The sequence below is a fragment of the Astyanax mexicanus genome, chromosome 3 (assembly GCF_023375975.1).
Source record: "Astyanax mexicanus isolate ESR-SI-001 chromosome 3, AstMex3_surface, whole genome shotgun sequence".
NCBI lineage: Eukaryota > Metazoa > Chordata > Actinopteri > Characiformes > Acestrorhamphidae > Astyanax > Astyanax mexicanus.
This window is the reverse complement of record NC_064410.1, coordinates 30,705,579-30,717,549: the sequence shown is the minus strand read 5'-3', so window position 1 is coordinate 30,717,549 and position 11,971 is coordinate 30,705,579. Positions and strand designations below refer to the sequence as shown.

General features: G+C 36.2%; 1 protein-coding gene across 1 annotated transcript; it reads right to left on the bottom strand.

Annotated features, from left to right (window-relative positions):
- Positions 1-1,978: 1,978 nt before the first annotated feature.
- LOC125799373 (IgGFc-binding protein-like) lies at positions 1,979-10,983 on the bottom strand. Its single transcript, XM_049475920.1, has 11 exons — positions 10,914-10,983; positions 10,683-10,733; positions 10,314-10,346; positions 8,837-9,318; positions 8,124-8,706; positions 5,345-5,976; positions 4,696-5,263; positions 4,401-4,603; positions 2,615-2,992; positions 2,193-2,449; positions 1,979-2,067 (listed from the first exon to the last, which is right to left on the bottom strand). Exons 2-11 carry the CDS (start codon positions 10,723-10,725, stop codon positions 2,058-2,060), a joined length of 3,189 nt encoding a protein of 1,062 aa, XP_049331877.1. The 5' UTR covers positions 10,726-10,733; positions 10,914-10,983; the 3' UTR covers positions 1,979-2,057.
- Between the last annotated feature and the right edge of the window lie 988 nt (positions 10,984-11,971).

Here is an 11,971-nt window from a genome sequence, read left to right as displayed (position 1 = left end):
CTACCTACAGTAATGTGTAAAGATTTACTTGTAAATAAAAATAGTTACAATTTCCTCAGCAGAATGAGTGCAGTGTGTGTGGTGTGAACATTGTATTCCAATAGCTAGACCTCTGCCATAAAGACAAAACATCTAAGCATTTTGACTTGCAGTACTTACACAATGCCAAAGGGACAATGCATTTTGGGGGCACTGATGATTTGTGTGAGAAAGGAAATCAGTTTTGACACGTGGGTAAACTGTTTTTGGAGCGATATGAGCAGTGATGTGGATCCATGTAGTTTTGCTGCACCGTCCAGTTTATTTTGACAGATGGTCAAAATTAATGAAAATGTGCCAAAGCAATTGAGAAGGATCTATGCCATTTTTATGGTACTGACTATTTATATGGGAGAAAGACTTCATTTTGAAGCAAGAATGAACGTTTTGGGAGACATATGACATTTTGCTGGTTATCTGAAGTGTTGTGAAGAACTGTAAGTCTGTTTGGCCAATTTACCTTTTAGTTATAGGAATGTCATCTCAGTTTCAAGAAATGAGCCAAACCAATTGAGAAAAACTGTAAATCAGGACCAGTACCAAGCATGTTCTGATGATTATGAGACAGTTATTCTGGTTATATGTGTTTGGTCTCACATTCCTACCCTTAGTTCACAGTTGTCCAGTTATCCGTGGAATAAACAAAACAGCTACCAGATTACTGCATTGAACCAAACAGCCCTCAACTATGAGAGGTTCTGCTGCAGTCTATTGGTGCTGTACCAGGGTCTGCTGAGGTACGATCTTCAAGAGAATATCACCATAAACACTCCAACAGTGGTTGAAGCGGAGAGATGTTTTCTCAGTCTTAAAGAGAATAGAGAGATTCCTGACAAATGAAATGGGACAGGAACCTCTGAATTCACTGTTATTTTTTTTTAATGGAGAGGGTATAAGTCAGGAGCATCACTTTCAGAAATCCCAAGTTGCAAAAAATACCTTTGCAGACATCAGGCCAATTAGAACCCACTCTGTTTTGCCTGCGCTTCATATAATATGCACAAGAGGGAAGCGCCTTTCTCTCTCTCTCCTTCTCTTTCCCTAACACAGTTGGGGAAAAAAAGTCTGTGTCGTCTGCCAGTCGTTCTAAATTCTGGGAAATTTCGTCTGATGTGTGGGCATCAGAGAGCCATTATTAATACGTGGCAGACTCCAGCAACTTCCGGGAGACTTGGAGAGTCTGCAAGTTTACTCATTTAAAAAAAGAGAGAGCAATTTTGTAATTGTGATTGCACTTATTGTATCTCCCCAATTGTTTAATTGCATATCTTTTATTATTTGCACATAAACCTTAATGTCAATCTACATTTTGTATCTGATGCACCTAAAATACAATGCTGTCATATTAAGACTTTATTAAACGATTCGTGTAAAGGCTTTACTTAATTTTATGATTATTGGTAAACTTTGTCTTATTTGTAAGGGCAATTTAACAGATTACTTTTATGATGACCAAAGTTGTAGAACCATGATCCTTTTATTCAAGAATAAAATATTATAAAGATAAATATTTATATTGCTATGTAGTAGTTACTGTAGGTAATGTTACATGAGGTGACCAGGAAAAAACGATTGTTTAAGGCAAAGTGACAGTGACAAGTTAGCTAGCTAATTTTTTTGCCACTTTGTGATTTACTGATTGTCTATTCAGAAATAAGTTAATTTACCCATTAAATGCCAATTACTTTTAATTAAAGGATGAGAACATAGTATGGCAATACACATCAATGCAATATGGAGGAGTGCTAAATAACCAATACATACACACAAACATTATGTTTAGTATTCAGCTCCTTTATTATTCATTATATACTGCAGTATACATAATCATAGCTAATGTGTAAAAATAGTTTATTGTGGAAATATATCATATATATATATATATATATATATATATATATATATATATATATATATATATATATATATATATATATATATATATATATCGTTGCAGGATAACTGTGACTTCAGGAATTATTTAAGACTCATGCAGATCTGTTCCACAGCTGTAGGGTTCACATGCCACTGAAATAGAGAAAAATAAAATATGTTGAAATAAAATTGATTATTATACATTGAAGGCCTTTAAAGAGCTTGTGTGTGTGTGTGTGTGTGTGTGTGTTTGCTCAAACAAACAAAAAAACACTCACCACTGGGGAAAATCAGATGCTCTGAATTCAGTCATGTAGGTGTTTATGTTTTCATTATTAATGGTCTCTTTAGTATTAAGCTTTCCACAGGCACCACAAACCTTTCCAGCCATCACCTCACTTACAGTCACTATAATCTCCTCTGATAAACTGTAGGACACTGTGAGTTCAGATCCCTTATTAATGACAACAATTCCTTCTTGAACGCTCACTGAAATGCCATTTATTTCTACAGCATCACTCTTCTTACCATTGACCTGCAAAATCAAAGCAATATTATAATAATAGACAATTCATTTAAAAAGTGGCCATACAAACGCAAATTTTACATGTCAGTAAGAGATGCTATACTACAAGGCCAGCTACATCTTATAACATTGAACAGTAAATCAATTTAGCAAGTAAATCTTATTTGTACTCACCCAGATATCCTGCTTTGCACCGACAGTGACGGACATATCTTCAAAGAACACGTGCAAAGCAGCAACTTCACTCAGACCTGTCTGCCCACAGGCTTGCACCTGCACCACCACACGGAACCATTCAAGCTCCACAGTTTCATCACACACTTTCACTAAATCAAAAGCTCCTGTAGATGTGAAAGTCCATGCTTCTCCACTGAAGAGCGTGAAGGAGCCTCCAGCCCCCAACATGCATTGGTTTGGATAACACCCGAGTACTCCATCCTTAACTCTGCAAACTTCATCATTATTACACTTCATGCTCTCATGCTTTACTTCACCAGAGGGAAGACAAGTTAGACGCTCCTGACAGTGTTCAGTAATGACAGTCTGACCAATCTGAAAAAAGAGGTGGACATTAATTAAAAGAATATTATCTATATGTGTGCAACAATACATAAAACTGCTGCATTCAAGTGGTGTAAGTTTTTACCATCAGGAAACAACTCATGGACATTCTGTAAAGTCAGAACCTGATGTAGAGGCAAATCCTTTAGTTAAGGTGAAGCAATGGTTTACTCGCGCCATGTCGTTGAGTCAGATAATTATCCATTTTCCACTCCACAGGATGTTTTAAAAGAAAAAACAAACTTTATTTCCACGTTTCCACAAGTACAATTATCCAACAAAAACGCTGGCCACGGTAAGAAAACCGTGTGCTTCCACAGCTGATGGCTCTTAACAAAACTCTCTCCACGCATGCTAATCACTGCTTTCCCCCAAAATAGCGTTTCTCTTAAAGAGACAGTACCCGTTTACATTGAGACTGCAGTACCACACAATGAACTAACAAATAGGGAAAACTTATTTGCCTAGATATTAATGAACTAAATATTACACAAACAAAAAATGGTCTCATTCAGTAAAAACTTCTCATACCAATAACCACAAAATAAAATTAACATAATTAAATAAACATAAATAACAGCTTTGATTAGTTTCAGTACGTGGCCCATACACCTGAAGTCAGATATATTTTCGATGTAGCATGAACTGACCAAACTGTGGAAGAAGACACTGTATTTGTTACAGTTAGGAAAAGGTTATTTGGTTACATTTACAAAAAAAGAGGGTAACATACAGGCACAAACAGTACTAATACTATGTCTTGCATTACATTCTGTTGCACAATGTATCTTATTATTGTGACTAGTGTGTTGTCTCGTGGCTAGTGTGTAGGTGTGGAAATTTTACTGCCATATATGTATAAAAAAGCTAAATGTTTAAATGTCAACCTTTTGTATGCATACCACCAAGACACCAATGTATCTATCTCTCTCTCTCTCTCTCTCTCTATATATATATATATATATATATATATATATATATATATATATATATATATATATGGCTAAATATTATTTATAGTACTGTTGAATGCCTCATTCTCCCAAATGAGCAAGGGGGAAGACTTTTATTGTGCTTTTTCACAGTACAGCATCTACTTGGATTTCTTGGAGTGAGCAAGTACTAAAACAGTAGCTAGTTTGCCTAATGAAAAATCTAAATATTTAAGTAGTCATGCAGGTCTTTCTAAAGTTTAGCTACCTTGCGTGTTCATTGTGTTAGGCTTTTTCTGAACTTAAAGATTTGCCTAACATAGCAATGGTCATCTTAACATCATTGTACATATCACTTGACCTATTTCAATGCTAAGAAAAGCTTAGCAAATAAGTGCAAATGTGGCTATGGAGCAGTAGATTTTATGTTCAACACTTATGATTTGTTCACATTTTCTGTTACATACCTTATATGTGTGTCCATTCTCATAACAGCTGCACTGATCTGCTTGAACGCATCCTGTCCCATCATTATAGAATCCAGAGTCACACATGCAGCCTTCAGCACAGATCTGAACATCGCAGTTGATGATTTTAGTGAGTCCAGGACAGGGTGTGTCACATGACTGGGCGCAGACTTCATAGTGAGTGTTGGCAGGACATTTGAGAGCTAGAAGAAACAAGATTAAGAAATATAAGATGAATAACTAAAATATAACATACTAAAGTTTTCTGCTCGAAAACTTAATTTTAAATACATACGGCAAAATGTTGTTGTTCTCCAGTTTTCAACAGTGACTCCAAAGTCCTGGCAGTCGATCATGTAAGCAGCGATGCTGTGACAGAGCATGTCTGAATCTCCGTCACCCATACAGACATCATAGACACAATCTCTGAAGTAGGATTCAGGTTTAATGACACCGTGGCAAGCAGCGAATGGACCGTCAGGGTTGGTTATAATGCTGCAGTCATTTTCAAATATAACTTTCTTGTCTGCAGGACACTTTGGACAGAAGTCTCCACTGCAGCCATCATCACACACAACACCAGGAACAGCCACCATCCACGCAGCTCCGAATGTCTGAATATTTTTGGTTTCTTTACCGTCTGGCAGCATGTAGTCATCGTTCTTGTTACCATTGAAGTTTCCACACAAGCCACAGGTCTTCCCATGGTAGCTGCTGGGCAGTGTGATGCTGACGTGGAAAACCATATCATACGCGACTCTCAGGCCAAAGTCTGTCGTGATAACATTTTGATATCCCTCCTGCTGGACTATCACTTTTCCCTCGTTCAGATTCACAGGGATGTTGGTCAAGATCCCATTTATCTAAAACAGTGAAAGTATTCAATTATTTAAGCACAATAATGTTTTGATTAAAGATTTTATAAAGTGCACCACTGTACTAACCATTATCTGGTGTAGCTGATTCCTCCGCAGCACTAAGGTCATACCGTACACCTCCACAGCAACAACTTTAGCTGCAGAAACATTTGGACTTAGCTGGATCCCATACCATCTCTCATTCTCTACTACAACTTCAAATGGAGTGAGTTGGGTTCCCTCCAGGTGGCAGCCTTGAGCAGCAGTGTAAGTGCAAGTGCCTTGGAAGGTGTAGGTGCTGCCGTCAAAAGTGTTGTAATGGGGGTCACCGTAGATGTTGCAGGTTCCTGTGGAAACTGGGTAGCAGTTTCTAATGTTCTTGACGACTTTGCACTCCTGCCCAAATGGACAGCTGGTTGCTTTACAGTCCACTTGTTTGGTGTTTGGGTTACAGGTGCACTGCTTTTGGCAGGTATCATCTGCCCAAAAGGTCTGGTTTGCTTCCAAGTAGCGTTTCTCCCCATCAGCACTGTACACACAGCCACACTGAGCTTTAGGAACACACTTGTTACCACTGCGGTAATATCCCTCATTACAGACACAGGCTTGCACACAGTAGGCCACTTTGCATGTTGCAGGAGCATCAGGGTTCTCACAGGTTGCAGGACATGGAGTTCCACAGTATTCAAAGTGGCTGTTTTCAGTACACTGTGGGTTAGCTGTGTGAACATTAAACAAACGTTAAAAGAAAGCTACAACTGAGCATTGATGGACACACATCATTCTTCTACAAGTAAAAACAGTGGGGCAGCAAACCAACTATTTACTGCCAAGCCGTGGCAAAAAAACAATATTAAACTGGACGCATGTTAAAGCCATGGATGAAAAAGATTTACAGTAAATTAAACTAATTAAGTAAAGTTCATTCTTTTTTTTATCTAACTCAATGTTTTTAGAGTTTGCTAGTGTAGTTAAACAAGATGTGTCTCATCCTTAATAAAGTTATATATTATGTTACATACTTTAAGAAAACTGAGTTATGGAATGTGTATATACACTGAATGGGCAGAAAAAAGGGAGAGAAGAAGAGTGAAGTACAGTGTGTCTGCTATTTCCCCTCATTCCACTCGCTTACATTCAGTGAAGTACTTAGCCATAGTTTTAGTCAAGCTAACGTTTGCGACAATTTTTTTTTTTCAGTCACTTAATGTTACTACAGCCTGATAGAGTAGCTAAACAAAATGCATCTAATTTTTAGTAAATTTATATCTCTCTCAAGTTTAGAGACTTTTCCATTCCACCTTAAATGCGGCCGCAATTACAGCCTTTTCCAGGTCTTTTCTGACTCTGTTGTGTTTGAGGATCTCAGCCAAGTGTATATTTACATTGGGTAAACTGTTGTTGTTTTATTTAATAATTTTAATAATACAATTAATTTATTCTTCATATAAACACCAATATTTTAATAATGATAGGTTGTGTGTTCCTTATACTATTATACTACAGTACATTCATACCAGTACCTATAAAATACTGTCTTTTACTTTAGCACTGTAAATTACATACAATAAATTACTATGTACAGTAAAATAACACCCTAATTTAATTTGTCATTTTAACATTTTAAATATTTAAGCACATGAAGTAAATACATTTTATTTTTAGTGGTTTATTTTTGAAACGTTTTATATCCTGTACACAAAAAAAAAACGTTGCTGTGCTGAACAAGCTTTCCCAAAGCTAGCTAGCTAACACACCTCACAAACACACATACAAACGTTTCTCCAGTTATGTTACTCCTACACCAAACTGACACCAAATTAACTAAATATCACCAGATAACCAAATCTATTAAATATATTTCATGAACAAATAGTATTTAAGTTTTTATAAATGATGTTCTTACTTGCTATGGTGTGCTACAGGTACAGTGTAGCTAGTGTTAGCTAACGCTACATAGAAAGTTAGCAGAGTAGTACCACAAAATGTATCAAATAAACACCAAGTTATAGTTCATTAATACACTCTCCTCACATAAATTCAAGGAAATAAAGCTTTTCATGTTGGTATTATTTACATCTTCTCAGACACAGACTGACTGACTGTTTACCACTTGAAAGATACAGGCTTTAAAAAGCTTGCTTAATGTTAGCAAGCTGAGACAAACGACCACTAGCTTACATAACTCTGTTAAGCTGAAAAAAATAATGTTCCATTAACAAATACAGATTCCTGATTAAATTGCTGAAAATGAAATCCAGCTGAAAAATGTTCATAATGTTCTTTAGAAGGTATTCACCCTCATTTTTTGGTCATAGTGTTTTGCAGATCTACAGTAACATGCTGTATAGAGGTTCTTCAGTAATCATTTATTAATTATAGAATAGTAATGTGTGAAAACAGAACTTTGCTACAATGTAGGCTACTTTCTAAAAAATAAAATAAAACTAAAAACAAAGTACTAATAAATGCTCACATAAATACTTGCGTTTTAGGTCAGATATAATTGTGATTTTTCAACATTTAGACCGTTACATTTGATTAGTAAAACAAATTGTATTCATGCTATTATGAACTATGTTTTCATATCTCCTGCTATTGTGGTCTTTCATTACTACAAAAGCCACACAGCAAGTATAAAATGCATTTAATAATTGTTAGAGTAAAAACTACAAAAAGCTTTGAAATGTTGCTTGCTTGTCTGAACTAAATTGCTTTGTTTTTGCTTATTGAATAGCTTAGAATGATGAAAGTGTATATGTTCCAGGCAAGTTGCCATGAAATGCACCATCTGCCTTTTTACTTCTTTCTTACTTGATCCAAATATCTAATAATAAATGTACAAGAAAAAAATGTTACAACTTACGACAGTTGAAGAGGTTTCTCCAGTCGTACACTTGTATTCCCGAACGTTGACAGGCATCTGTGTAAGTCTGCGCAGTTCTGCAGAGAAAACTCCTGTACCCTTTTCCCATACAGTAGTCCAGCAGGCAGTTCTTATAAAACACATCAGTATCAATAAGAGTATTGCATTTTCGGAGTGGACCGTGAGAGAGAACCGCAACAAAGCCGCAGAAAGCCTTTGCTGCTAAGAGATCATACCAGGGTTCTGATTTACAGCTCTCACACTGCCCTGTACAATCATCAGTGCAGGTGGAATCCTCAGGTAAACCTGGGACCCTCCAGCTCTTTCCCAGTGCTGGAATACTGCTCGCCACAGAGCCACTGGGAGTAGTGAGGTCATCATCCTTCTTCCCGTTGAAGTTTCCGCACATTCCACACATTCTTCCCATAAAGCTTTCTGGTATCTTCACCACCAGATATTGCTCCCAGTCATACTGCACTGATAGACCAAAGTCTGTCTCCAGAACTACTGAGAGACCACTCTGCGTGAGTTTCACTCTGTTATTGTCCAGGGTAATGGGAAGGTTCCACAGTGAGTTGTTAATCTGAAACAAACAAGAGGCAATTTTTGAGTTGATATAATATGAAAGCATGTAATATGTTTAATCATTACAATCATATTAAGATTAACTTCTACACTAAATACTACGGAAAAACATAAAAAGAAACTCTTACTATAACAAGCCCGGTTTGGTGCCGGACAATGGTGACAGTGGTTTTATAGACTGTAATTTTCACCATCTCTACAGAAGTGGATTTTGAGCTGCCAACGCGTTGATTCTTGGTCTGTACTTCAAAGGCTGGGTGTTCACTGTCTTCACGGCAGTTCTTTGCCATGATGTACATGCAGTTGCCCATGAAGTTGTAGTAGGTGCCATCAAATGTGCGATAATGTGGATCACCCATGACCCAGCAAGTCCCCACTGGTCCAGAAGGGGGAGTGATAGGGGGGGCAGTGGTGGTGGTTTGTGTGGTTGTAGTAGTAGTGGAAGTTTCTAAAGTTACAGGAATTTCTGTAGAAAACTCTGGTGGGAAAAAAGGTTCGGTAGAGAATAAATCTGGTAAAGTGAAATCGATGCTCAAACATGTGGCTTGACTGCCCACCACATGACACCGTTCACCTTCTGAACACATAACGCTGCTGCAGTCTTGGGCCTCTGCAAAGAAAAAAAACATTTTTGAATTCAGGTTAGATATATTTGGTTAAGTTAAAATCCTGCTATTGTATGAACAAGTCTTGAACATGATTCTACAATATTCTCTACAAAAATGTGTGAGGTAGTATCCAGTGATAATATCTAGTTTTGTTTATTTCTATGGCATGTTTTTTTTCTGATCTTAAAACAAAACATAATGCAATTGCCTTCTAACAAATGCATAGCCATGTATATGCTTGTGTCCAAACGTATAAGACTGTTTTACCGTTACACCATTAAATTGCAATTTCACCAACAAAGGACAGTGAGAACAATTATTTTCAAAGAAGGAAGCTAATCAATCCAGAATTAGCATGACCAATTCAATTGTCTGTTAAAGTACAACAATTATTTACTTAGGGAGCTGACCTTTTTTTTTAGCTGAGATAAGCATTTATAATTTCACAATTTATAAGATAACGATATCAATGGGAAAGCAAACCCTGCTAACCTGGAGGATCATAAAACGTATCTAATATTTGCCGATTTGATAATCATGTTCTGTGAACTGATCATTTGAAAGTGGAATTTTTTGTAAGACACGGGTCAGCACATTGAGAACATCATAGCAACAGTCAAACATAGTGATGGTAGTGTGTAAATTGCTAAAAAAAAAAAAAAAAACATTTCGAGTTGCTTATTCTATGCTTATTCTTTTTCTATTTAGTATGACAAATGTGCATAAGTAGAAGAAACAACGACACTGTAAATATAAGAGATAAAATCAAATAAATTCTACTGAACTAAAACTGTAAAACTGTTGCCTGATCTACTTCTATAGTCTGTCTGTATGTAAGTAAAATGTAAAAAACTATTTTTTATTGATTATTTGGCGCTTAGTTTAGTCATCATGGTAATATGTAGTTTCATTGTAAGAATATTATGAGAAACTTTTAACCTAATACACCCCTAATTCACCCTTTTTAACTTATTGAAAAAGTTTATTATTCTCTTACCTTGTTTCCCAGCAGGCCCAGCAAATGAGAGCCCTGAAAGTCAATTATGATCAACGACATGTTACTGTGTTCATTTAAGTGTTTAAGAGAAAAAAAATCATAATTGTATATACTTTAGAAAAGTATATACTTTTATATACTTTTAAAGATACTTTAGATATTAAATTAGATTAAGTAAAAAAAACAACAGCAGTCTAAGTAAGGGAGGGAAAAATAGATTTTTAAAGCTTGTATTGTCAAATCAAGAAACTTAAACCTTTAAGCAAGATTTCAAAATCTATTAAAACTGTCACAACAACTAATAATATTTTTTTATGAGTTTTTGATATAAAGGTTAAATTCTTGATATGTCAGAGAAAAGGATCTTACCACAAAGCAGCAGGGCTGCAAAGCTCAGCAGCGTTCCCTTCATTTTAATGGCTGCAAAATTAAAATAAATATTTTTAGTTGAAGAGCAATGACACAAATTTACTGACGGAGTACTCAGTATGTTAGTTCTGAATGCTCATTATTAAAAACAGCATTTTCTGGCATGTAAGGAAACAAAAAAAAATCCTATGTACTTGAAAAAAAGATTTCCATCAGTTTAATAGTTCTTACCTGGACTTGAAACAAGGCAAGTGCAGTGCCACTGGATTCTGGATTCCTGCTTAAATTCTCTTGGGTATCTTCACAGTAGCCAATCAGTGATTTGCTGGGTCACTATAGTCATGTGTAGTGCCACTAGACATTTAAGCACGTGGGAACTCCAGTCTTCTGGATGTTTGCTGAACTCATAATACTTGGGTGGTACTCAGGGTAGCAGACATAAATCTTATCTTGCACTTCCTAATGTTCTGGACTGAATATGAATCTCAGTTTAATAAAGTATCAAATCATTGAGTGTAGAATCGTCAAAAAAGAAATAAATTGCACCAGAACTACTACAGCTCACAAAAGAAGAAAACACAACAGATTCACCAGCTGATACCACAAAATAAATTGTAATCTAATAAGGACTCTCAGATTTTACTTCAAGCACGCAGTGCAAATACAAGTAGGAAGCATGAAGCTAGAGATAATATTTTGTAAGGTAAACTGCATTAGAGAGCTTTTATTTGCTGCACCATTTAAAGAACATTGAACTTTAATGTAAAGTAATAAAAATAAAGACACCAGTTATTGACAATATACAGTGAGTCCAAGAAGTATTTGATCCCTTGCTGATTTTCTTTGTTTGCCCACTAATAAAGAAACTATCCTTCTGCACTTTTAATGGTAGATATATTCTAACATGGAGAGACAGAATATCAAGACAAAAATCCAGAATATAATTTTAAAGAATATATTTTAATTAATTTGTATTTCAATGAGGAAAATAAGTATTTGATCCCTCTTGCCAAACACACTCAATACTTAGTGGCAAAGCCTTTGTTTGCAAGCACAGCGGTGAGACGTTTGTTGTAGTTAACCACAAGTTTAGCACACACACAACAGGGGGAATTTTGGCCCACTCTTCTTTGCAGATCCTCTCTAAATCATGAAGGTTGGTGGGCTGTCGCTTGGCAACTCTGACCTTCAGCTCCCTCCATAGATTTTCGATCGGATTGAGGTCTGGCGACTGGCTGGGCCACTCCATGACCTTAATGTGATTTTTCTTGAGCCAATCCTTTGTTGCC

What these genes read in the sequence shown, in the direction of transcription:
- LOC125799373 (XM_049475920.1), bottom strand. Translation starts at nt 10,725, where the DNA reads ATGAAGGGAACGCTGCTGAGCTTTGCAGCCCTGCTGCTTTGTG. An exon ending in TGCAGCCCTGCTGCTTTGTG is followed by an intron (nt 10,347 to 10,682) that starts GTAAGATCCTTT and finishes ATTGACTTTCAG; the next exon opens with GGCTCTCATTTGCTGGGCCT. An exon ending in GTGCAAAGCAGGATATCTGG is followed by an intron (nt 2,450 to 2,614) that starts GTGAGTACAAAT and finishes TTGATTTTGCAG; the next exon opens with GTCAATGGTAAGAAGAGTGA.